The sequence below is a fragment of the Uncinocarpus reesii genome, genomic scaffold, assembly GCF_000003515.1.
Source record: "Uncinocarpus reesii 1704 scaffold_2 genomic scaffold, whole genome shotgun sequence".
Taxonomy (NCBI): Eukaryota; Fungi; Ascomycota; class Eurotiomycetes; order Onygenales; family Onygenaceae; genus Uncinocarpus; species Uncinocarpus reesii.
This window is the reverse complement of record NW_003052499.1, coordinates 5,196,760-5,222,546: the sequence shown is the minus strand read 5'-3', so window position 1 is coordinate 5,222,546 and position 25,787 is coordinate 5,196,760. Positions and strand designations below refer to the sequence as shown.

The 25,787-nt window shown below is 50.5% G+C and overlaps 9 protein-coding genes across 9 annotated transcripts; 5 read left to right on the top strand and 4 right to left on the bottom strand.

Annotated features, from left to right (window-relative positions):
• Positions 1-141: 141 nt before the first annotated feature.
• Positions 142-1,551, top strand: UREG_04732 (serine/threonine-protein phosphatase PP2A catalytic subunit; the record flags this gene model as incomplete). The annotated part of the gene is made up of 4 exons (XM_002545169.1): positions 142-295; positions 379-766; positions 835-1,172; positions 1,262-1,551. 4 exons carry the CDS (start codon positions 142-144, stop codon positions 1,549-1,551), a joined length of 1,170 nt encoding a protein of 389 aa, XP_002545215.1.
• Positions 1,552-2,655: 1,104 nt separating this feature from the next.
• On the bottom strand, positions 2,656-3,300 carry UREG_04731 (uncharacterized protein; the record flags this gene model as incomplete). Its single annotated transcript, XM_002545168.1, has 2 exons — positions 2,656-2,672; positions 2,934-3,300. The coding sequence occupies 2 exons, from the start codon at positions 3,298-3,300 to the stop codon at positions 2,656-2,658; spliced, it is 384 nt and encodes a 127-aa protein (XP_002545214.1).
• A 957-nt stretch (positions 3,301-4,257) lies between these two features.
• On the top strand, positions 4,258-6,032 carry UREG_04730 (uncharacterized protein; the record flags this gene model as incomplete). Its single annotated transcript, XM_002545167.1, has 2 exons — positions 4,258-4,508; positions 4,559-6,032. 2 exons carry the CDS (start codon positions 4,258-4,260, stop codon positions 6,030-6,032), a joined length of 1,725 nt encoding a protein of 574 aa, XP_002545213.1.
• A 1,208-nt stretch (positions 6,033-7,240) lies between these two features.
• UREG_04729 (uncharacterized protein) lies at positions 7,241-9,656 on the bottom strand (the record flags this gene model as incomplete). Its single annotated transcript, XM_002545166.1, has 2 exons — positions 7,241-9,561; positions 9,623-9,656. 2 exons carry the CDS (start codon positions 9,654-9,656, stop codon positions 7,241-7,243), a joined length of 2,355 nt encoding a protein of 784 aa, XP_002545212.1.
• Positions 9,657-10,055: 399 nt separating this feature from the next.
• On the bottom strand, positions 10,056-11,586 carry UREG_04728 (uncharacterized protein; the record flags this gene model as incomplete). Its single annotated transcript, XM_002545165.1, has 3 exons — positions 10,056-10,247; positions 10,310-10,685; positions 10,757-11,586. 3 exons carry the CDS (start codon positions 11,584-11,586, stop codon positions 10,056-10,058), a joined length of 1,398 nt encoding a protein of 465 aa, XP_002545211.1.
• Positions 11,587-12,659: 1,073 nt separating this feature from the next.
• UREG_04727 (uncharacterized protein) lies at positions 12,660-13,697 on the top strand (the record flags this gene model as incomplete). The annotated part of the gene is made up of 1 exon (XM_002545164.1): positions 12,660-13,697. The coding sequence occupies one exon, from the start codon at positions 12,660-12,662 to the stop codon at positions 13,695-13,697; it is 1,038 nt and encodes a 345-aa protein (XP_002545210.1).
• A 1,796-nt stretch (positions 13,698-15,493) lies between these two features.
• UREG_04726 (uncharacterized protein) lies at positions 15,494-18,316 on the top strand (the record flags this gene model as incomplete). Its single annotated transcript, XM_002545163.1, has 5 exons — positions 15,494-15,620; positions 15,724-17,031; positions 17,095-17,328; positions 17,385-17,689; positions 17,753-18,316. 5 exons carry the CDS (start codon positions 15,494-15,496, stop codon positions 18,314-18,316), a joined length of 2,538 nt encoding a protein of 845 aa, XP_002545209.1.
• A 1,857-nt stretch (positions 18,317-20,173) lies between these two features.
• On the bottom strand, positions 20,174-21,912 carry UREG_04725 (uncharacterized protein; the record flags this gene model as incomplete). Its single annotated transcript, XM_002545162.1, has 3 exons — positions 20,174-20,245; positions 20,341-21,081; positions 21,139-21,912. 3 exons carry the CDS (start codon positions 21,910-21,912, stop codon positions 20,174-20,176), a joined length of 1,587 nt encoding a protein of 528 aa, XP_002545208.1.
• A 401-nt stretch (positions 21,913-22,313) lies between these two features.
• Positions 22,314-24,224, top strand: UREG_04724 (uncharacterized protein; the record flags this gene model as incomplete). Its single annotated transcript, XM_002545161.1, has 1 exon — positions 22,314-24,224. The coding sequence occupies one exon, from the start codon at positions 22,314-22,316 to the stop codon at positions 24,222-24,224; it is 1,911 nt and encodes a 636-aa protein (XP_002545207.1).
• Positions 24,225-25,787: the final 1,563 nt, after the last annotated feature.

Sequence of the window (25,787 nt, the reverse complement as noted above, 5' to 3'; positions counted from 1 at the left end):
CTCCGTCCTCTTCCCCGTGGACCCTTTCCTCAAGGGACATATCACCCTAACTTCCGGCCGTGAGCCCGCCTTCAGCTTTATCTTCGCCGCCGGCTTCGACACTCAGTTGTTGACACCTCTAGTCAAGTCCGAGTCTTCGACATGGTCGATAGACCGATTCCACAGCCGGGGCCGGCACGCTTAAGACGTACCGCCGGGCCCGATGAATGGCTGGAGGCCGCCAAAAATTGCAAATATCTGTCGGAGCATCACATGAAGCAGCTATGTGAAATCGTCAAGGAATATATGATGGAAGGTTGTTCCCCATATGTTACTCCCTCCCCTCACACCTCTACACGGAATGTCGCGCAGGAAACTGACTCTGGGGTGACGAGTTAGAGTCCAACATCCAGCCTGTCTCAAGTCCGGTCACCATATGCGGTGATATACATGGCCAGTTCTACGATCTCCTTGAGCTATTCCGGGTTGCCGGCGGCATGCCCGGTGAACCCGATAGTGAAGGCATCTCCACTCCATCCGCCGTCATAACTTCAGATGACATCGAACCGCCCTCCGTCATTACGGACCCAAAGCTACGGAAGAAGATTAGACTCAGCCGGGAACACGAAGACGACGAAGAATCAAGCCATACTCAGGTAGACAATAATGGTGGAAGCAATGATACGGCTACGTCTCCAACTGGAAATTTTATTTTTTTGGGAGATTACGTCGATCGGGGCTACTTCAGCCTTGAAACCCTTACCTTACTTCTGTGCCTAAAGGCAAAGTAAGCAATAGCCTTGCCATACTCCGTACTTATTATGCATCGCTAATACTCGCCCAATCGCAAATTAGATACCCTGACAGAATCACCCTTGTTCGCGGGAACCACGAATCTCGCCAGATCACACAGGTCTACGGGTTTTATGAGGAATGTATTCAAAAGTATGGGAATGCATCGGTCTGGAAGGCTTGTTGCCAAGTGTTTGACTTTATGACGCTTGGTGCAATTGTGGATGGCAAAGTACTTTGCGTCCATGGTGGACTTAGCCCGGAAATCCGAACTCTCGACCAGGTACGGATAGTTGCGAGGGCCCAAGAAATTCCCCACGAAGGTGCATTCTGTGATCTGGTATGGTCGGATCCCGACGAAGAACCATCCACAACTTGGGCTGTGAGCCCACGAGGCGCTGGTAAGCTTCAACCAACCCTTGTCCCAGTTGTTCGCCAAAAGTTGTGGTTATCGGATAGGTAGCAGATGCTCATATTGATCGTTCTTCAGGCTGGCTTTTTGGAAGCAAGGTTGCCGACGAATTTTGCGAAGTCAATGACTTGAGTCTAATCGCGCGGGCTCACCAACTGGTCAACGAAGGCTATAAATACCATTTCAACAACCAAAACATGGTAACGGTTTGGAGTGCGCCGAACTATTGTTACAGATGTGCAAACATGGCATCTGTTTGTGAGGTTCGGGAAGATCTCAAACCGACGTTCAAGTTGTTTGCGGCAGTACCTGCAGATCAGCGACACGTACCACAATCAAGGCCTGTCAAGACGGAATACTTTCTTTAACTCAAACAATAATCCCACTTGATTGATGCTTAGCTGCAAAAACCCTTGATGCTCAGTCTAATTTCGCCACGCCCGACAGCAGCGGATCACCGGCACCCCAGATCCTACTCAAGCCTTTAATCTTCCTATGCTGTCAAAGGGCGTATGCTAAGCAGCGTTAGGTGAGTCTGCTTCGGGAAAGCATGATTGGCGTCCCATCAGAATAACCCCCAAGCGGAGAACGCAGACGCAAGATTTGTTATATTAGGACAACGCGTCGCGGTGCCTCAAAAACGCATGCAACGCCTTGGCAACATGTAGGTCTTGTGGCAAAGCAAAACAGTCAAATATTCTCAGAGGTTCGTCAACAGGCAGAGAGCGCCCCCCCTAAGTTACGAAATTCAGCTCTCGAAAACACAAGAGTAGAAATCAGTCAAACCCGGTTCAGATTATACTATACTGGCCCTGAGATAAGGCGACTCGAAGACGCTTAGCAACGTTTGGTGGGAGGAGTCATGGAATTCAAAATATCATTCATTGGCGTCAGAAGGATCGGTAAAGCATCCATAGGGAATTCGTTATCATTGACTAGCTAGATACCCACCATACACATGGCCGTCATTCTCACATTTCCATTATCATCGCGACTGGCGCCTGATTCGTGGAGCCGTTCAACACACGGCAAAGATTCCCCAAAGCTTCCCGAGCAGAAGATCAGAGTTTGAGAATCGAGTGCAATTCCTATTCTATCATTTCGGTTGTGAATCCGCGACATTGTTAAACGTTCCTTCAACGAAGGCGGGACTCGGGACGTTCGGGATTTTCTACTTTCAAAAAACAGCGAAGAAAAGGCCGACACCGACCGTCATTTGGCACATAGGAAGCTTGAGAGCGTCGGAGCTTCTTCCGTAACGGAGTACGTTGAAAGTCGTCACCATAGGCTCAGCCGATGGGCCGAGTCAATGTGCGGTCATGTGGCACATAGAGGGCGAAATACAGCATAACATATATTGTGAAGGGATCGTTCCCCATTAGAATAGTATGAAATAATTATAGGACCTCCATAAACTCCATCCACCGAGAACACCTCTCAATCCATTTGGGTATCCTAGCCACAACAAACTGTTACAGCGCAAGCGTCACTAGACGAAGAAACCATCAAGTCAGCAAAGCTCCAAAGGGAGGTGAAATGGAATTCAGAAAAGAGAGAGGAAAAGGACCGCTATACTTCTTCTCTTCCTCATGTGACTGCCAGGAAAAGGCGAAACTCCCAAGGAATGAGCCAATTAAGATACAGATGATAAAGTAACCATTGTAATACATGGCCAACAGCATGACGAAGTAGGCTACACCAAACTGAACCATGTGTAACAGCGACCGTAGCGTGTGTTGCAGCAACGTACGTCGTCGGCGTCGAGAGACAAAATTCGCTGTGGGAGTGATGTCGCGATCTGTTGAAGCAAGATCTTTGGGAGCTGGGCTTTGAACAGTAGGGATCTTTCGAGAAAATAGGGTTGGCTGCCCGGCAAGGTATCGATCATATTCGTGGCCGAGACGCCTCAGAAACTCAAGTGCCATGACGAGGAGAACAACGCCGACACACGATCCAGCAAACATGCCCTTGGAAGTGATTTTCCAAGTATCGGCAATGAAACCTAAGGGTAAACTGATCAACACATTTTCCTCTACCGCCTCAGACTGAACGTACAGGAACCGATGGTATTCCAATTCCATAACATCTGGGATTATGTCAGGAGAAGGATCTGTCATGTTGGCGGCCTGGTTGAAAACGCACCGAGATCTTGCATCCGCTCCCACCACCGTGCCCGCCGCCGTGCCCACCCATTGGCATTGCAGTCGAAGAGGGCATTGCGGCAGTTGAGGTCATGCTCATTCCTGCGTGCATCATACTAGACGACATCTCCATTTTCCAAGGTATCCGGCGAGAAGGTATTTCCCTTATGGGCCGATCGTGGGAAGGGCTTCAACGGCGCGTGCCTGGCTTTGTGTCAATAAACTCTTTCCACAGCGTTCAAAAGTACTGCGAGGAGAAGGGCAGTCGTGGGGTTATTTAAAGACGGGTGCGGACGGTAGTCACGAAGCAATCATGCTTGTACTCCTTATTAGTACCTCTTCCGCCTGCCAAACAACCAAGCAGGAATCAAAGCCAATCACAAGGAATTCGGCGAATACCAAGGTCCAATGCGAATGCGCTCCATCTCCGAGAGGGTCTGGTTGAGCACATTATTACTTAACAGCGCATCGAGGCGCGCGCGAGATCGGGCGCCTAAGAGTGCTTGAAAGCTTGGGCGCGGTGGACCCGTGGTGAGCGTGGTTCCGCCGCCAACTTCAGCTATAATTAACTAGCGGGCCATCGACTATTCGCTCTCCGCCAGCTCGGGGCGTTCTCGGGAGGACTCAAATCTGCTCAAATTGCTGGAGTGGCGTCAACGCAAGAGTGGTTTGCTCGAGTTCTGAAATCAGCCATTTCTTCAAGCTCCCATGAACAAGGGTTTCCCCCTCCCTAGCAGCAATATCAGAATATAAATGAAATTTTATACAAATGTCGAAACAACAAAAAAAGAAGCGAGCGTGTGCCAAGACCCCATGTCATGTGATACTGACATGCTTATGTCACCCCCCCTGCCCGCTTTGGCTCAAGCGGTTGTGCGCTCAGTGACTCTCATTCTCAGCATCAACACTCATCTCCAGACATTCTTTCAAACGATGGCACACAGGCCTCATGGCAAATCCCTAACAGCGGGTCTTCTCCCGATGGCGCCTTCTACCTCGCAGCAAGCAGCAGCTCCAAAGCCAAACTTCACCAGGACTACGAGTCCACGGCTGAAGCTTTTGGTACGCCGATTACCTCCGGGCCTAACTCAGGCAGAATTCGACGTGGCCTTGGGAACTGAATGGGCTCTGGGGAAAGGAAAAGTGGATTGGCTTTCTTATAAGCATGGAAAAGTGTCTACTGAGTAAGAAACGTCCCCTCAGAATCCCCAATTCGAAACACCATTCACAGGAGTTACCATTATACGACTAGCCCCTCGAAACCCTCGAAACCATCTCGTGCATATTTACGAGTCACCTCCTCAGCTATTGTGGGCGAATTGTCCGACAAAATCCGCGGAGCTTCCTTCCAGGACGCACGAAATACAGCTTCTGACCCCTCCCTATTGGGTCCGGCGACGCTTGAATATGCCCCTTATCCTCGTGCGCCCGGAGCAAAAGTGCGCAAGGATGCGCGGTTGGGGACCATTGACCAGGATTCGGAGTTCATCGCTTTTCTGGAGAGCCTGACCAACCCCGTCCCCAAGCCAAGCTCAGACGACCTTCTGGAGCCTGAAAGGGAAGAAAAGATCACAATCACGCCACTAATTCAATTCCTCAAAGAGAAGAAAGCAAATAAAGCGAGAGAGGCCAGTCTCCCTAGCAGAGCAACCAAACCATCGAGACCTGCTCCCAAAGACTCAAAGGCAGTCCAGGCGAAAAAAGTTCTCAGTCGAACCGAAAAGCCTGCCCCAGCTGCAACCGAAAAGAAGGGGAAAATCGAAAAGGCCGCCAAGGATACCGTTAAAGCAACCAGCAAGCAGGTCGCTGGTCAAGCTCCAAAGCACAAAGGGGGAAAGTCGGCGGTTGCTGCTAACCAAATCGAACCAACACAGCCACCCTCGCCGTCTGCGCCAACCCTGGAACGGAAACGGGAGCGTGGGAATTTGACCGCTGCGACTAAGATTCTGCGCCGGGACTTGGGACTAGTCCCTCCTCGCAGAAGAGGAGATAAGCCAGCGCCCACCGACAGTACACCCACAGCAGTTGCACCGAAGGAATCTCCTTCCGCGTCATCTGCAGAAACGGCGAAACAAGAATCGGCGGATACCAGACAACTTCGGCCGGAGGCACCACCCAAGGTATCCACTCCACGTCTTCTGAAAAAGCCACCTATAGAGCCTTCCGCTGCGCGTAACCAAAAGGCAAACCCCCCTACGGGTCCTAAAAATGCTCCGCCTTCGAGCCCAAAAGTTCCGGCACCACGATCGACTGCCACCCAGGCGTTCTTAAAGCATGCTAACCCATCGCAGGGAGTAACAGAAGAGCTACTAGACGCCGGGTTTTCAAAGTTTGGAAAAGTTGTCAAAGTCGAAATCGACAAGAAGAAAGGATTTGGATATATTGATTTCGCAGATCCAGAGGGATTGCGGAAAGCGATACAAGCAAGTCCTGTGCCAATTGCACAAAGTCAAGTGGTGGTTTTAGAACGGCGGTCAACGGCGGCTGTGGCTCAAGCCCGTGGAAGCCATATCCGAAACCATGCACCATCGCCGCCGCCGCCGCCTCCGCCAGCACCACCCATGACGGTATCAACGGCTGCTTCAGGAGAAGGTTCTCCTGCACCATCCCGACCACTGCCCAAAGGCCCCAGGGGTGGAGGTCGTGGAGGGGCAAGGCATCGCGGTGGTTACGGCAGAGGGGGCAGAAATGCTCCTCCGCCGCGTTGAACGGTTTGTTAAAACTTAATACCAATACAGCTGCAATCTCATTGTTACTCCTTACACCCGTTGTCCAAGCAATGCAGTAATGATGGGAAGGAACAGGAGTATTTGAAGTGGCACTAGGGATTGCTCTGACAATATAATTCATTGAGATATCATTTGTCTGTAGAGACTCATGAGGTTCCTTGGGTCCCACAATGTGGAGACTGGTGTGGCATCACGGCGACTAAGTTGTCAGAAATTGTGGATTTAGTGGTGATATGCTGGCGTGGGTTGATGGCAAAGTTAGGTTTCTCCTGTGACTTGTTCTAGCACCGGAACAAGAGAAATTGGAATACAAAACAGCAGATATATGGACAAATGCAGCATAAACTCTTATCATTTTCAATTGAATTAAGTCTTTCCCACTCATCACTTAAAATACACAAAAAAGAAATAAAATATCCTTCAGACCTCCTCGACACCCACCCACAGAGACCGACCGAAGTCAGAGACGCCTCTGTTAGGTCAAGATCATCACCACTCCCTGGACATTGCCCAAGAATGCACACACGCTTCAGAGACTGTAAGGTCTCCAGAGAACGCGATAGTATCTCGGGCAGGGTCGAGGCGGGAGTATCACGGCTTCACTTTAGGGCATCGAGGGCATGGTGGTCATCAGCAGGATTGAGAATTTACCCCTCTAGTACGAAATACAGAGTGGGACGACTACTGAAGAAATGCTGTTGGAAGAGTTGGTCAGCCCAAGCCAAGCGATAGGAGTGGACAATTTGTATACTCACATTCTTTGAAGTAAAGTCGACATGAGAAAAAAAAAAGAAGAAAAGAAGGAAAGATGGTGGAGGAGAGTCGCAGACTTTATACCAGGCGCGAGGTCTAGGTTTACGCTAGGCAATAAGCGAGTCGGCTGCTCAGTGTTCTGATTGGGCCGTTGATTTATGGGGTTAAGTAAGCACAAATCTCGGAGGAATAATTATGCGGCCGTGGAGGATCTCAGGATACCTCGGTAGTTTGATAACCTCAACAGAAATTACCTCATTTAGAGAGAAGGGCTATCATTCTTGCGAACACAACAGAGTAGGATAACTAGTGGTTATAGGGGTTGAGGATGATTCTCAGAGTAATGTAGAATTGTCTGGCCACAAAAAGAAAACAAAGAAAATAACTCCAGATAGCCCGAAGAACACCATGCAAATGGCCATAAATCCAACATCTCATGCTGCTACAACTTCCAGCGCAGGCGCTGCATCAGCCGTGTTTCCTTTATTCTTTCCCTTTCTATAGACGCGCTGGTCTTTCGGGTCAAATCCTCCGTTTCCCCACAATGCCCATTCGTCCGTCTCGCTCATGTAATCTTCCGGAGTGAATGCCTCGCCGTCGGTATTTTCTTTCTCTAATAGCTCGAAGAAGCGCTTATAATTAATTTTGGTATGCCACTTATCATTGACATAGAATCGGTGCGATGCGAGTAAAATACAACAACTGTGACTGTGCTCGGCAGCTATTCCGTACCCAAGGCCACGCCTGTTTAATTCGTCGTTCAAAGCTACTGTGAACGCAGCAACTTCCTCGTAGAAGGGTACATTTTGCATTGTCAGCCCGGCACCGGCACTAGTGCTCGTCCCGCAGTATGTCACGCCCTTGATTTCAACGAAGCATGGGAGCCCCTTTTCCACTAGGTCGGCATATCCAACAGCCTCATCCTCAATATTGAATCCTTTCACAAGTGTCAGGCGATACACGGTTCTCTGAAAATGTCTCTTTTCTCGGAGAATGTCTAAACAGCGCTGAAAGCGTTCCCAGAAATCTCGGTGGAGCGGGCGATCGATCTTCCGCAAACTGTCGCGGTTGCTCGCGTCTATTGAAACATACAGCTGAGTGACGCGGTGCAGAGCGGCTAGTTGGTCTGGGTGCTGTGCGTTGCATACAAGAAAGCTGGAAATATGTTCTTTATGAAGGAGAGACACGAATTCATTGATATGGGGGTAGAATATCGGCTCTCCAACCAGGCTCAGCGCACAGTGACGAATCCGCATGGCTTCAGCGAATCTTTCAGCCCGAACCCCTGGTACACCGCGCATCATCTTGATCTTTTTATAATGGCCTTCCTTAGCGCCCTGAAAGATGAGCTCCGGCGGATCAACCTTCCACCGCCATGTTGTGCCGACAGGGTTTGTGCCATGCCTCCAGCAAAAGACGCACTTGTTACTGCAGGATAAGGATGGAGTTGTCTCCATACAGAGGTGCGATTTGATTCCATAAAAGGAATTCTTGTAGCAAGAACCACGTCCTCGCAGAGCCGATTTAGTCCAGCGACAGATTTTAACTCCTGAGTGCGAGCCTATTATGGTGTAGCCCTGTTTGGTCAGAGCAGCATACGTAGGAGAGGTCGTTGGTACCATTTCCTTCGGTATGGGCGGAGAGATTGGTGTTGATTTCGAGTAAGTGGTAAAATCGACTGGGAAAACGGCATCTAGTTTTGCGGATCCATCTGCACTAACCTTGATGTCCTCTAGGTCGGCAATATCACCCCGCAGAGTTTTTCGCCGCCCTGACCCGGTGTTGGATGCATGCTCATCATCTTCAACATCTTCCTCATCGCTTTCCAGGGGCTCTCCGCTGCCTGGAACACCCTCACCCAATGCACCGCCGTTGGCAGCCATATCGCACAGAACCTCTTGAACCCCCGCGCACCACTCATCCAGGGCCTTCTCACCGTCGCTTTTGACATCCCCAAGGCCAAGTGGATACGCTCTTTTCTTTCCGGTCAGCTTTGCCAACCATCGATCAACCTCCTTTGCTTGCGAGCAGAAACCTGCTTCCTCGGTGGGCCATCCCTCTCTATCTCCGAAGCCGAAAACTGTGTATCCCGCCAGTCCCGACAGCGGCGCTGTATCTATGCGGAAATCGTGGTGCGTTTCATCTAGATGGCCCAAGAACGTATTTAAAATCGTGTCAATGTTGTAAGTTGGAACTATGATACAGTAAAAGTGTAGCACGTTGAGGTTCGAGACGGGGGGCTTCGGAGGAGAGACAAAATAATCATCGAAGTCGATATATGATAGATCATGTAGCTGCGGGTCTAGTAGCCTCGAGGAGCGCCTTCCATCGCGCTGGGGCTCTCTTTGTAGCTGTTCAACGACGCGCTTCGCACTCCGTTCAGTGGACCCAGTAAGAGAGGAGAAGAATATTATCGGCTGTACTAGAGTTTCTTTGACTGTATCTAAACCGTCCACAGTCGACCTGGCCCTCTTTTTCTGCGGCCTCGTCCCAACGACTCGCTTCGGCACGGTTTTGATTTTCGTCTTCAGAGCCTCGTTGGGTGAAGTCGCTCCCTCCTCTGGCCGCGAAGTTGCGGGTGAATTGGGTTTAACAAGGCCTGGACGACGAGGGTTTTTTGCAGCAGGAGGTGGTGCAAGTGGTGGAGGAGTTTCGGTAGCTGTCTTCCTGGCGGAAATCAATCTCGAGAGTATGAAGATGGTGGGTACAAGGGCGAGAGCATAGCCTCGATATGAGTGCCAGAGTGACAGTGCTCCTAACGGTTTGGATTAGCTAGCTATAACTACACGTTCAGCCGGAAAGAGAATCAAACGCACTCTGAGCTCCAGTTGCATATGTATCATCCGCCATTTTTGCTGATGTTGCGCAGCGTCCAATGCTCGACGAACGGGCGGGATCAAATCTTCAGATCCGACGGGGATCAAATTCGCCGCCAGTCTACGAGTTTGCTTTGTTTGCTTTGTGAACCTCCCATCACCGAAACACACCTATGCAGTCAACAGAAGGGTTTGCATCAGAAGCATGAATGCGTCCTACACTGCGATTGATTCGAATATTATAGATCACTAGTGCAGAGACGCACTCTGAAGTTCCACGCTTCTCAATCATTACATTCATCATTAACTACATACAAGCTACCGAACATTGACGCTGAAGCGCTACATCAAAATATCACGAAATCCTCCCATGTGGCTTTTGTTACGCCGGCTCAGAACTAAAATGGATACGGGAAACGACGAAGCCCGGGTCTCAGTGGCGTCGCTGAAGGGCCTTGGGGGTCAATCTTCCACGGAACTCTTCCCAAAGGGCCCGCTGACTCACTGAGCTCCGCTCGACGGCATCGCGGTTCTCTTCAGCTCGGCGGAGAAGATACATCATACATTCTTCGGTTGTACCCCACACAACGTACTTGAACACTTGGTTGTCTTCCTCCTCAAGGTCCTAGAGTCGAAACGTCAGTATGCTTGTCACGAAGGATAAGGGCGAGCACAGCATCAACTTACCGGGCTTTTTTGCGTTAAACTCATGGAAAGTTCATCTGCCATTCCCATCAGCTGCGCATAGACAACATCAGCCAAAGGTAAACCTCGCTTCAGTTGCTCCTGTCGCAGCTCGCGCATCTTGAATGTGCTTTCTTTATTGTGGCTTGCAAGCACCAGTCCGATCTTTGGTCCGGCAGGGTTCTCGATGTGCCGCGTCGCCAGCATCAGCGCTGCGTTATCAAATGCTCTGTCGGTGTCGGCTTTGGTATCGTGGATTAAGTGGCGGGGGTCGCTGTGTATATATGCACCACGGACCAGCTTGACACCTAGGTTAAATTTACCTTGTTCTGCCATCTGGAGATGCGATCGCAACGTTGCCATTGATTCCTTTAAATACCTGGACGTGGCGTTGTGAGCAAAACGGGTACAAAGTAGACTGGACAGTGCGAACACAAAAGGAAGACATACATTTGATACGTGTTGTATACAACGGTTTGCCCGTCTGCGTTATATTTTTGCATCAGATCCATGGTCCAGGAGTCGATGCCCGCCTTTTGGACATAATGCTCTGCATCAAACAAGAGTTTCACTCCTTGTTGTTTTGCAGAGGTACAAATCTGTTCCAATGCATCAGCCATCAACTGATCTGGTTTTTGCCCAAGCTCCAAGGCATGCACACAACCGATACCAGCTCCGGTGTATTTCACCGCCACATAATCGCCACTCTGTGCGTACTTGATCGTCTGCAGGGTCCCTTGGAGCCACTGCGCAACATGTTCTTGGTGGAGCGCGTTAGATTCTGCTGACCCAGCTTGATACTGTGAATTCGACAGATCTACTTCTCGCGCATATGCCAAAATCACCCCCCGATATCCCATCTCTCTCAATCCTTCAACCGTTCGCCTGATTTCCGCTTCTGTTCTGCCAGCACAGAATTGGGCATAGAACATTTTGTCGACAAGGCATCTGAAGACCGGGTTGCGAGTGAAAAGTCGAACGTTTTGCCGCAGCATGTTGGAGGCGACATCCATGATGCGTGGCCGCGACATAACCGTCTGCAGCATGATGCTCCGAAGGAGGGCGGGGGCGGGCATTCTACCCAGAGCACGTTGGGGTGCTTGACCGCCTAGGGCGGCAGCATCGGGCTTGGTGGTGTCCCATGGGGTCTGGGGGAAGTTTTCTGGAGACTCTGACGGTACGTGGAAGGTCCGAACGTGATGGGAAGATCGAATTAAGAGTTGATTATTTCCATAAGTGAGTTTAGAGGCTCTACAAACTGACGATAGTCGGTAGGCCATATCTCGAAGAGAATGTGTGATGATGGTCAGAACAGGACACCACGGCGTCCCACAGCCGGGTATACATAGTCGTTGAGCTGTGGTCCGAGCTTCCACAGCTCGCCAATGGTCGCTTAATGATACCAGTGCTATTTTTGCATATCCAACATGGTCACGCCGATGATGACAAGGCAAAAAGGGAAACCGGCAGGAAAAAAAAAAAGAAAGCTGCGGATGAAGTCGCTTGCCAGCGGACTTCCCTGCAATTCTAATCGCTTGGACGCGATGGTATCCGGGCCTTTCCTGCATGTTCCGGGGCCAGCTCATGTGACTCGACAAGCTTTGGGGGACTGCCCCCAACAGGCTTAGCGTGGCTCCTGGGCGAACCACCGAGAAACTCGCCCAAGCTTTGCGAATGCCGCGATCCGCAGATGATACGAGGGCGCCGCGAGTCGCCCATCCAGTGGCTGGCACCAGCAGACGAAGCAAGAGAGCAGGAAAGGAAGGTGTGCAGTGGGAGCACACTGTGTCGACCGATAACTATCGTTCTTTTGTTGCCAGCCCAGATCAGCAACTCCCTGGTCCCCCACAGTTTTGCAGGCATCCCTCGTCCGCACGTCTTGCTTCGCCTGTGACCGGCACCCGCTGAATGGTGAGTTTTGAATCTGGCCAGAGCTTGGGAAATATGCTTAACTAAATTAGCCTTTCTGTGGCTTCCAGACACCTTCGATTCGATCAAGGGAACGCTTGAATTTCCTTCATTTGTCAAATGTGTTGGTCAGAGAGCGCTTGAGAAAAAGACCAGTGCGCGTTAGTTATGCAATATAATCTATGATCACTACTCGATCCAGCGTACGTCGTCTGGAACACACCTTATTCCCGACAAGGATGGCGAAAAAGAATGAACACTGGCGCAGTTACTAACCCCGGCTTTTCATCCGATTGCGGAGAAGGTTCATCCTAGCTCGGCACAGGTCCCCAAGCCCGATATCGAAGTGATTTCTTTGCACTGCAAAACATCGACCCAGGGGCTTACCGGCTGCCACGTTGGCATTGTATTTTTTTTCCTGGTTGATCCTACATCACAGAAGAACATGCTGGTCCTTCGCGAATCGGATATCGCCCCCATCCTTAAAGGGCTGACTCGTGACCAATGCCACCGCCTCCTCGTTGCGCTCTGGCAAGCACTGGCACGCTACTCAACACAGAACATGAGCCAACGGGCCGAGAAACTCATCCACCAACCAATGCGAGAGCAGATTGTCACCTCGAAGAACAACATTACTCTGTTCATGCCAGCCTCTGATACCAAAACCTCGACGGGTAGTAAAATTGTCACCCTCCCGGGACACGGCGGACCGCCAAAGGGCGCAATCAACATTTTCTCTCCGGAGGGGGATTTGGAGGGTTTATTAAACGCTGAGCTAATTACAGCGTTCCGAACCGCGTTGGCAAGTATGATACCGTTTCAACAATTTAGCCTGCCAGATCGTGCCAATGTCCTAGTGTTTGGGGCAGGAAAGCAAGCGGAATGGCATATTCGGCTTGCTCTGTTACTTGCAGGGGAGAAAATTACAAAAATTACAGTCGTGAATCGTGGAACTAAGGGATTAGAAAAATTAAAGAGCGATTTGGACGCAGCGCTACTCGAGGGCCCTGTGGTTGATTACCTTGGGAGGGACTCGTCCGCATTCACCACGGAGATCCTTGCCACCATTGTAGCTCAGGCCGATTGCGTTTTCTGTTGTACGCCGTCCACAGAACCACTCTTCCCTAGCTCGTGTCTTGGGGATAAACCCCAGTTCATATCCCTCATCGGCTCATATAAGCCACACATGCAGGAAGTCGACTCGACCACCCTTCTTTCTGGGGACAATACCATCTTCGTCGATTCAAAAGATGCATGTTTACATGAGGCTGGCGAAATTATCAAGGCGCGGGTATCGGAGACCCAGCTGGTGGAAATCGGGGAGCTGTTTGCACGACATGGTTCGTCTTCGAAGCTCTTTGGGTCTGGCGGGAATGTGGTCTTCAAATGTGTCGGAATGGGGATTATGGATTTGGTGATTGGGAGAGAGCTTCTCTCGCTCGCAAAAGAGACCCAAGCCGGAGTCATGATCAATGACTTCTGAATGCGGGTGAGCTTCGAAACAGATTCACGCCATAGAGCTTTCCAACTCCTGCCTCATTCTGTTGTCACTTTAGTTTGAGCAACTACATAGTAACCATATTACTATTACCAAGCCAACCACAAGTGATGTTGGCCGATCAATATTGCAACAGATCCGTACGAAGGTCGCTAGCTTATTGAGCGCAATATGCATTGTCCACCTTCCGTGTTTGATGATGGCAATGGTATTCTGGACCATCTTGGGCGGCCCTGTAGCAAATGGAGGTTGCAATCCAGCGCAACCCATTTTGCCCAAGATCGTCGCAACAAAGAATAATCCTCGACCAAACACGCACACGGGTTTGGAACACGGCAGTGGTATGCTGCTGGTCACCATCATTTGTGCAACTTGTCGTGCCTTGCCATGACGACGGCAGTATGTGGAGAGTACCTTCTTAGTTGATGCCACCAGCCTGAATAGAGAAGCCCAAACACCGCAGGCTTTCTGTGCCATCTCCAGCCTTAATCCCAGCTTCCTGTAACAAAAAGGGTATATCACTCAGGCGGAGATTCGATCTGGAAAGCCAGAATTTACCAGGTGAGGAGTATGATCATCAACAAGGCCTGAACGCTAGTCTGCTGCCCATGGACCAAGTCTCTAAAAGTGGGCGCTCCAAATAATACTCCGTAGAGTAGGTTGGTTGCAACTTTTCTCCATCTCCAGCGCAAGGGCTTCGACTCCCTGTGTCGGTTCAAACAAAGAAAAGTTCCAGGTCAACATGTCCTTCCACAATGGCTTGCGAGGCTAACAAAATTCATCATGCTGCTTTTGTAGCTGAGATGAGGAATGGGATGTCACGAAGGATAATCAAACGGCCCAGATCTCTCAGCTGCCCTCCCGTGCCATTCACGCCTTAGGAGTCAGCACCTCCCTCGCGTTCGGGGAATTGGTAGCGAGGTGAAGCATGGGACCCCTGTAATGTGGGCTTGGGGAGGATGGTCTGAATCAGCTTTTAAATTATGGAGGGTTGAGCCCCCAGTCGATGCCCGTTCGAGGTTCATTTTCGTCACACTTGCTCTTGTTGTCTCGCTGAAGACTGATTGAATATGATTCTTCATCGGGTGGGAATCTGGAGTTCAAAGGGAGGAGGGCAGGATGAGAGTATGCATGCACCAAAGGGAGCCCCCTGATCCCACACTTTCGATGTGGAGCAGGCCCATGCCTGTGCCGAGATCCAGAACGGTGGAAAGAAGCCGGCAAGCTCAAGAATAGGCGCGGAACCTGGGGGGGTGTGATTATTTTTGTTCATGGTGATGAATCTGTTTTTCGCTGCTTCAACCATCCCCCTCTTTCTTAGGCTCTTCCACTCTGCTGCATCCGGCTAGACCGGGCGCAGCTCCCCAGAATCCTGACTAAGCAGGAGGGGACTGGGCCCGGCGGCCGCAGCTGAGTCAGCGTCGATGAGGGCCTGGCGGTGGTTAAATAGCAACACTGCCGGCAGAAACTATTGGCAGATAAGATGGTTAATATACGTTCTTGCTATTAGTTATTACCCCCACAACTAGTTCGGTAACTAGTTCACTGCGCCTGACGAAGCTGTCTGGCAGACTGGCACACTGCTCTCCTGGGGTCGACATGCGGTGGCTCAATTGACCTCTCCTTTCCATTCATCATCCCCAATTTCCATTTCCATTCATGTACATGTCTTACTATCGGCGTGCTGTCTGCCCATGCTTTAGCCCATGAATTTCTTTTGCCGCCCTCCACTTTAATCTTATCCTGTCAAATCCGCTGCTTTCCTCCCTCACACTCCTGCCATGTCCACCGCGACCCAGCCGGCAAAAGTACACAAGCGGGCTTATCAGGTATGTCGATTCATTTGCTCCCCAAGCACATGTCTCCAGAATCAGATTGGGATCCCCCGGATTGTCATTGTTGGAACTAGTTGGTGACCTGTCTGTGTCCCCCGCTCGCTTTTAGGCCTGTATCCCATGCCGCGAGCGCAGAGTGCGATGCGATCTAGGTTCTGTTGACCATCCACATCAAGGCCCCTGTGGTCGCTGTCGACGAGAACGCAAATTCTGCCACTTCTCCGCTACTCGCGGGAAGAAGAAAACCTCGGCTACTCCCACCGGTTCCTCCGCGCCCGCAGATTCCGCCCAGCAGATCGGAAGGATAGTCACCATTGATGGCACTCTCGCCGCTCTTCCCGGCGTCAACGCCCTACCGCTCCCAACCCGTGGCCACAGTGATAGCGTCGGTTCTGCTGGTATTCTCCCCCCCGCCGCCAGGATCGCCGTTCCGCTCAGTCACGTGATACATACTGATCGTCTGTTCTCCGTGTTATCAGGTGGAGACAAAACGGCCGCAACTCTTCTTCGCGATGCTGCATACACGTCCCACGATGCCTTGAGTCTCTTGTGGGAGGCTGGCCGTCATAGCGAAAGGGTTGCCGGCATCCAACACGATTCCCGCCCCTCGAGGCCGAGGCCCTCCACCGACGACATTAACCGCCCGTCCGCCCCGCCAAGTAACCAGGGAAGCGCAACGAGTACCGCCCTGCAGCCTTGGTCTAACCTCCGCTTTGTGCGCACTGGCCTCTTCACTGCAGAGGAGGCTTTAGACCTCGTCAACTACTTCCACAAGTATCTAGCCCCTTTCACCCCCATTTCGTCTACCGCTTATCAAGATGCCTCGATGCACGCAAAATTGTTGGAGGAAGAACCCATTCTTGCTGTGACCATTCTTGTGCTCGCGTCTCGATACATGGAATTCTCCGGCGCGGGCGCGGTGTCGCGCTCCTTCATGGTGCATGAGCGGTTGTGGCAGCATCTACAAGGCATGATCTCTCGCATGATATTTGGCCAGGAGCAATTTACTGGCGCAACGCATGACAACGGATCTGCCATAGAAATCATCAATGGACAAAGTCCCGAGTCTGCCCTTGCTGGCTCTAGCTTTGGCAGCCTTCGAACCTTGGGAACTTGCGAAGCGTTGCTTCTTCTATCAGAGTGGCATCCACGCTCACTTCACGTCCCCGCTGGAGATGACGGGGATAGTATCATCGTGAAGGATGAAGTCCGTCGGACAAGAGCGAGCACAGCAGGTATTGGGGGCCGGATTCGGATTGATTGGCTTGAACCTGTTTGGAGATCCGATCGGATGTGCTGGTCAATGCTTGGAAATGCACTAGCACTGGCTGTGGAGCTTGGCATTTTTGACGAATATGATAATACGACGATTGGCGCTCGAGAATCTCGACGTGATATTTGGAATAACCCCCAGTCAAGCCAACGCGCGTATCTTGTGCAACATTTACTTTGGGTCTATCTAACCCAGACGTCTGGACGGCTAGGTGAGCATACGCCGACAATTGCATGGCTTTGCCGCCGCTCTTCAAATTGACTACGTATTATAGGATGGAAAAACTTAACCAACGTTTCTGTTACGGACCATGATGCAAGCGTGAAGCATGGGGATACCATCCGTTGTTGGGTGGGTGTCGCTTCGTTGATGAAGCGAGGAAACGAACTCCTATTTCCTTCCCGAGATAGAACACGTGATATTATAAAAAGCGGCGAGTATCTTTCTGTTTTACGCATGCTCAAGCCTCTTCTGCACGATTGGCAGCGCGAGTTTGACCGTGCTAAGCGTAAGCCTCAAATCCTAGCTTATGAATCTTTACATGTATGCTGATAAGCTGTGCAGTATCCAAAGCAATGAGATCAATACTTGCTATAGAATTTGGATACGTTCGGGTTTATATAAACAGTGTGGCTTTACAAGCGGTTGTGGAACACTATAATCGTTCCGCGAAAGAGGGTGGTTCAATGCCACTCTCTGCACTACTCAACCCTTACGAAGGCAACAAAGAATACTTCATGGAAGTAGTAAATGCTGCAAGGGCAATGCTTCAGCTCGTGGTCGAGGAGCTGTTACCAGAGGATCGCCTTAAACATGTCCCGGTTAGAACGTATTCGAGGATCCTTGCTGGAGCAATGTTTTGTCTCAAAGTAAGTTTTACTAACCCACAGAACAAATGTGATGTATTGTAGTTCTTACCTCTTACTGTACAGGCTTATGCCCTCGGGGCGAAGGATAGCGAAACTGCGATTTCCCTTACCCTTGTCGAGCGAACAGCAGACGCGCTTTGTACCTGTGTAGTGGACGATGTCCATCTAAGTAACCGGTTTGGGGAGTTACTTCACGCCCTGGCCTCGAGTCTTCGTAGCCGAGTTGTTACAATTCCCACAAGCGAGCCTTCAATTAGCGGCCACATCACCCCCAACAACGGCCAAGTGCCGCGTCCACAATTTGAACTCCACGAAAGCATGGCTCCGGAGGTCAAGCCGATGATATCAGAATCCTTCGAGCGATCAATGCCCCAGCAAATGCACCTTCCACATCCACTTACCAGTGGCGAATATGACCCTCGTTTTTCGACGAGCCTCACAAGCACGGCTCCGGACGCGCAAGTATACATGCCCATGAATGTAATGCCAGACCAACAAGGGTTCCAACACGACCCTTTGATCTCTTTTGCTGGGCTCGGCCCCAACCAACTGGGGTGGTCTGGTGGACAGGACTTCTTTGACATGCTTGGCCCTTTGCTCGATGTGCAATATGAGCAATACCGGTAACAGGGCATGGATCTGGCCATTTTGCCAATAAGCCCCCTACCTAGCATCACGGTTAGCACCCCTCCGGCGACCGACGGCTATCAACCGAATGAAGTTCCCCTTCTCTTGTTCTTTGGTTGAACCGAAATGTAAGCCATGACAACTCCTTGAAAGGGTATGCCTATTTTTCCTTTTTTTCGAATCCCTTCGAGATAGGCTTATATACTTTTGATCAGCAATTCGATATCGAATCCCTTTCCTAGACATTGACCATACCCTGGCTTCTAACTACCGCAATTCAAGAACAGGCGACGCCTGTTGCTCTCTTGGGGCCGTGCGTTAGAATGGCAAGCTAAGTCATTGAGGTCATTGACCACGCCGCGAATGTAACCAGCCAAGACTAGCGAAATATTCTCGACAGACAGTTCTAATATCGCACGGCTGTAGCTCCTGAAGTATGTACTCAACATTCCCAAATGTGAGCTCTCTTAAGGTAGCTTGGTTGGACTAAGTTTCGACCCGAGTTAATTCTATGCCCAGTTAGAATGCTCACTAAGGAGTTCTATCAACAAAAATATTCTTTTCTATTCAAATGGTTCCAAATTTGAGAACATAACAGCTGGTGCAGATGTATAACTTCTTTGTACATGCTTGAATTTTAATAGTCTGAGCCTCAAAGCTAGTTAGAGCACCACAAACACACTTCAACCTAGCATTCAAGACTGACCTCCCATATTTCAAATACCTCACGCAAAATCCGAGGCAGAGAAACAGTTCCACATGGTCATGGAAGAAACCACATCAGCGCAAGGGTTTAATATCTGCACTTGGTAAACAGGTACCCCTGGGAGGAAGGACTGGGCTCTGGCATCTTCGACCACGCCGACCCCGCCGCAATTCGTACTCTGCAGAACCTCGTACCCGGAATTTATATGTCAGTAAGTCAACAGGCAGAAGCTCACCGGGCAGTTGTCCTGGAAAATACTGGTAATACCTAGGAGTAACTATACTAGTTGGGTCTGGGGTTAATTAGGAACCCATAGGCCAAGGCCTAAGCTCACCAGGTTCTTAACACAAGATTGCTAGGTTGTTATTTGGTATCACCAGGCAGCTCTATCATTTATTGCTAGTTATTTCTACAGGCTACTGACATGGTTCTGATATTGTAATTTTATAAAAAAACCCAGTGATTTTATCTCAGTAGTAAGTAGCCTATGTTACTGATGACTATCAGAGGCTATTACCAGAAACTTCCATAGATTTAAAATCTCAGTGTAACTGGTGATCATTGAGAAACAACAGCACACACACACACAAGTTCCAATGTGAGTATAGAATTAACCACATAATCATGTAGTTGAACATGAAGCATGACTGCAACATTATGAATTTCATCAGCTCTATGAGAGCTATCAGAAGCATCTAGTAATCATTGATAATTGAGATGAGAAGTTTCATAGTCTTCATGAGGCATTACATATCATAACCAACGTACAGAAGATTTCTTGTAAAACTCCATATCAGAACCATGCCAGTAGCCTGTAGGAATAACTAGTAATGAATGAAGACCTGCCTGGTGATACCAAATAACAACCCAGCAACCTTGTGTTAAGAACCTGGTGAGCTTAGGCCTTGGGCTTCCCTATGGGTTCCCCAGTAGTATGTTCCAGTACAACTGCCCACTGACCTTCTGCCCGTCGACCACCAACCCGCCCACCGGTTGTAAACTTGAAAATGGAACAGCTGCATTATTTTAAAGGAGCGCTTTCATCATCGCATGCATCAAGGGAGCTACGGTCATGCCTGCTGATTAGATTACCAGGCCTGGACATCTCGTCCCTTCTAGTCAACTGGCCTCTAAATGGCTCGTTCATACTTCTAGTTCTCGAACCTCCGATCCGGGAATATGCTCGTCTGGGACGCTTCCCGACTGCCGGGCTGATCGTTGGTCTAGGGCGCTTCATGTCAGGTCTGACACCCAATCTGGCATGCTTCCTGATCACTGGTTCGATCGCTTGTCTAGGCCGCTTTATGACAGGGCTTACACCCTGTTCCGGACGCTTTGTGACCATAGCACCATGTAGCTGTTCGGGACGTTTCCCGCCTTCATCACTGGGTCTGAATTGCTGCACTTGCGGTCGTAGTAGAGCATTCTGGGTTATATCATTCCGAATTTGGTTGCGAGGAGTGGTGCGACCCACCCCGTTAAAGAGCTCGTCCAGCATATCTGCAGCCGACGCTCGCTGGTTAGGGTCAATATGTGCCATATCTCGAAGTGGGCGGAAGATCTCCTCGCTCACAGCCTCATGAACTGCCTTGATCCTCAGCTGAATTGTGTGTAACGGCTTCTCCCGGAAGCGACCCATATTCATTGCATATGTAAGTGTGACAAGGAGAGACCAGACATCCATCTTCGATGTCTGCTGCGCTCCTCGGTTATTCTCCAACTCGGGGGCAATGTAAAATCCGGATCCAGCAAATGTTCGGGCGTTGCCAATCACATTACAGAGACCAAAGTCTGTAAGCTGATAGTGATAAGAGCCATCGGGTAAAGCTGTGTAAAGGACGTTCTCAGGTTTAACATCGCGATGGATAAGGCCCTTGAATGTTAGGTAGTCGAGTGCTTGAAGCATCTGATGAAGGAGAAGGTCAGCTGAAAGTGGATCTCGCACGAAGAGATCATCAACACGAATCAGGTCCTGGACGGTTCCGTCTCTGACCCCCATAAAGATCTCGAGATAGTTGTCTTTGGGACCTTGCGCTGATATATACTCAATAATGTTCGGCTGTTATAATTAGCTGATCTGCACCCAAGGACCCTCAATGCCCTGGACATGACTCACATGAGAGATACGAGCAAGAGTTTCCACTTCCCGTTTCAATAAAATATAATTGTGCGACTGGAGGGCAGGCCACTCCACCATCTTAACTGCCAAGTGCTCGCCGGAATCGATATTTGCTACCCTCCAGACCTCGCCAAATGACCCCTTCCCAAGCTGAACTCGCAGCGTGTACCTGATCTCCGGATGTTGGTTACCTGGAGTATGGATTCGGGTAACACGTTGGGACGGAACAACAGTCGGTGTCTCATCCACCGTTCGAGCAAGGCAGGGCTTGTCTTCTCGGCAGTTGATCTGCTCTTCAATGCTGAAGTTTCGCGCATGCCAAATGAGGTGAAAATGGGCAAGATTGCAAGCGACACCACCAAATCCGAATTCCAGATTTGTTCTATTGTCCACGACGACCCGACGAGGATGCCCCAGCTTGAACGGCGTAGAACCAGTGCCGCAAACCTGGGTTGAGTGAGAGGTTGACCGGTCGTAGAGCATGATCTCCCTGGTAGTCTCATGGATCTCGAAAGAGCACTGGATTCGTGAGATGTTTGCTCCTTCAACCGTGACATCAGCACCGCGTCCGAGGGTCGCTAGTGTAGAGCGTGATTTTGACCCGATATGGAAGCCGATGTTGAGTCCATATGTAGATTGACCCTTCACTTCGGGATCCGGGACAACAGAGACAAGGTGACGGTTGTGGGGATGGTGGAGAATAGCCCAAGCCCCATCATTTTTGGGCACGATTGAAAAGAGAGCGAGAGGATGGGGCTTTGGTCGTGCCATGCTCGATGATCTTTGTTGCGATGCATGGAAGAAAGAGGATTTGGCAGGACACAGATGCTGCCATTTTCCTTCCTTTTAACCACCTGCAGTCCTTATGAGAAGGAAGGCTGGCGGTTATGATTCTGCCAGAAGGACTGGATGAGAGTTGCCCATGGCCGTCGGCGCGTATCGCAGCGAAACACCTGTGTCAGGGGCTCCAAGGAGGTCGCAGCGGCAGGAGATCTTGGGCGATTGGACAAGTGGTGCTTGAGCTTGGGGGCATTTTGGGCCATGCAGCCTTGGCTGACTAACCGCCTACATAGTTAACGAGCCCAACCGCCCGCCTTCACCTTCCGTCAACATCTTTCTGATTATTCTCGATTATCGAAGTTTTGCGAGAGCCCTCGGCCACTATCGCAGATATGGTGGTCTTCTTTAACAACCATCAACACAGCCTCGTACCACAGGTTATCGAGGTGCTCCAACAGCTAGAAGATGATCCACAACGGCTTGCCCTTGAGCGGGACCGCGAGCCTCCACCACCGTACCAATCGTCGGGGGAGACCACACAGCCTCCAACCCCCGGACCTCCAGTTATCGACGAGTATGCGCAGAGATGTAAGCGGAGAAAAGCTCATTACAGGTCCCAACCGGGAATCCAGTTCGACAGCCAGACCTACAGAGAGCACAAGCGGATTATATACCAGCTCGACAGATGTCGCTCTGGGCGAAAGCAAACACTGCCCTTTGATCAAAGCATGGATCTTCAAGCCAACGCTGAGAACAACGTTCGAAGTCGCTGGATAGAGCAGGGAATTTGGTTAGATGCTTGGGGCCCAGCTTGGCCAGAGGGCAGCGAGCCAATGACAACCCGTTGGCGTTTCAGTCGGCATCGGCCTGATCGCTTTCCTGAACCTGGCGGTCGTTGGGGCCATGAGAAGAAGCCCGAGGAACAGCCAGATTCAGCGCCGGAACCACAGGAGGATCAGCAATCTAAATATCATGGCTCAGTTTTCCTGTCTGGCGCGTCTAAGCCAGAGCAATCCAAGGCTGCCGTTGAGGACTCGGCCAGTCCTCCGCAACCCAGAGACTCTGCAGAGGCTTCTCCACGCGATCCTGAAGCTTCTCGTCCCTATTACCAGTTTCTGGCCCAAATATCTCACGAACGCGAATGGATCAAAGATGAGCTCGAGTACAAGCGCACAAGGACTTTTGATATCGATGCCATGGCTTACGAGAGCGTCAAGAAAAACTGGATTGAAGATGGGGTTTGGGATTCCGAATGGGGTGACCTGCCAGGGATGACGTGGAGACATGAATATCCGATGGAGAACGAGGCAGATGAACGCCCTTATCCCTTTGTTTCCGGCTTTGCCAGCATCAAGGATACCCAGCTGGCCCCTGCTCCCGGATTCTCCGGATACCCCCGTCTTTTTGGGCCGGGTGCTCTTGAGGGGGCGGAGTCAGGACGAAGAGAAGCGCGAGCAAGAGGCCCTTTTTGTGCCCCAGCGCTTGAGCCAGTCCATCCCGGTCAGGATAACGGGGGGGCAAAGGCACTCAATCACCCACCTGCAGATGCTAACGAGGCACAATACCCTGAACAAATTACAAATCGACGCCTTCAAGATGTAGGTTCACCTGATGAACAGAGGAATATTGAGCAAGCCCCTTCCGCTGCAGATTCCTGTGTGCAGGATCGAAGTCAGCGGTTCGTAGAATCCGCCCAGGCGTCTAATTCAGTGCGGAATGGTAAGAAAAGAATCCTCAACCACGACGAGGATAACGAATTCTGTGAAGAACGAAATTCCAAACCGCCACCATCAAAACGTCCAAGGCGCGGCCGTCGAGGCCAAACTCTCATAAACCGGGCAGCATCCGAAGCTAATGCAAATTCGGCTGGCGGACCACAAGATACTAACCCTGTCGCTCGGAAGAGCATTAGAACGACCAGGAAAACAGGCAGTGCAGGAAACGAAGCATCACAGAATAGGGCAGGGAAAGATGTCATAGTCAACACAGCTTCCCGCCGCGATGGTCCAACAGAAATGGTGGTGGATTCTCCCGCCCCTCCGGCTTTGGGGAAACCTCCGCTGCGACGCAGCGCTAGGATCGCTGCAAGAGAAAAACAATCGAGAGCCGCCATTGATAAGCCCGAACCCCCACGTCAAAAAGTCACAAAAGTCATACAAGCGCCAACAGCTCCCTTGCAGGGGCGACAGTTGAGACCCCGGACGACAAAGGTTGCAGAAGGAAACCACCCAAATCGACGCGCTGGTAGGGGCACGTCAAAGCCGAAGGGACGGATGAATACGAACAGACGCCGTCGACAATAATCAAGTGGCTAAAACGTGCAATGAGCTACAAGTGATCGAGCTTCACGCAATCTTGGCCATTTTCCAAAAGAGTGTGGAGACGCTGGCGGCTTCGTTTCTCAGCGCAAGACATCATCCGCTAACTCTCCCGGGGACCACGGAGCTCTGTGAGCCATGGAGTGGTCTATGTATGGGCTAGCGGGGAATCGAGAATAGCGATCCGGAATCTGCCCTTCTCCTTTTGTTTTCCCTACTTCTCATTCTATTTGCCTCCAGGAAAATCTGATTCCAATGACAAATTTTGGTTTGCACGGTGTTTCATTTAGCCGATAACTTCCACTGGTCCAAGTTAGCCGCCAGGGGAACGCATGTCTTTATTTTTAGATCAACCATCCTCAACTTCATCATCATCAGTCTTGTCTCTTTCTGGCTTTACAGTGTCTATGTCAGTCTCTTGGATTTGAGGCTGGGAATAATAGGAGGAGTCCTTTTTGCAAATCCTAAAAACGACATCTGAAAGCACCATCGTCCCGTACAGCTCCTATCCCGGGCACCTTGCAGTTACTGGTTTGCGCGATAGCAAAGAGCTTTCATAACAGTTTAGTTTTGTTGAAATCTATTAGAGTATTCTGGTGGAGAGGGCGGGTGATTGAAGGTATTATGAAGATGAGCTGAGGCAGGGGTGAGGACAGAGTGATGAGCCTCCCACACTAATCCGGAAGCAGAGCTGCCAGAAATGCTTTGCTTCTATGAGCCGAGTTGATATCCCACTGTCCTCCACAAATGCGCAGTTGCATTCTCCTGGTGCAGCTTGCTGCCTTTTCCATGGGCAGCCTGGAATTGTAGACACTGGATATTCAAGCTGACCTCAATGCAAAAGCATCTGAGTAGATTTATCCTACCAAAGCATTCCGCAGTAAACGGTCGTATGTCTTTTTGGAGAAGATTACCTTTTTCACATTCTCTAGAATCCCACATCTGGAGCAAAATAGGCGGCCCCGGATGCTCTGCAGGCTGAGTATATTACCATGGAAGGGTCATTTAGGCTTCAGTTTCGTCTTTCAGTCATAAACATCATCTTAAAGCCGTGATGATGCATATAAATGCCCCAATGTGCCCCCCAAATACTTCCCCGTCGATTCTCTTACCTATGTTCCACACAGGCAATAATCCGTGGAAATGAAGCAAAGCAACCTGGTCAGCTGCTCTCCTCCTCCTTATAGCCCAGGTATCTCTCACAATCACCCTCAGACAAGAGATGGACCATTGCTGCCCTGAGCGCTTTCAGACGGATTAGAAGTTTGTACAGGATCTTGTCCTTAGCCAGGCCAACGGCTTACCTGAAATAGTCCGTGTCAGTTTGGAACTGCTTCCTTCCGCTCCCGCTCCGGTTCGTCGGATGACACTTTTACAGTACCGCTGGGCTGAAGCAGTCCTTCTTCTTTTTGTATTCTTTAGCTTGATAGACTCAGTTTTAGATCTGGTGTAACGGCAAACTGGCCGAATTCCCACAAGCTGGATCTAGAGGCTGGAGCCCACTCACGCCTGAAGGCAGAATAGACTGCGTGCAGCTTCTAGCAAAAG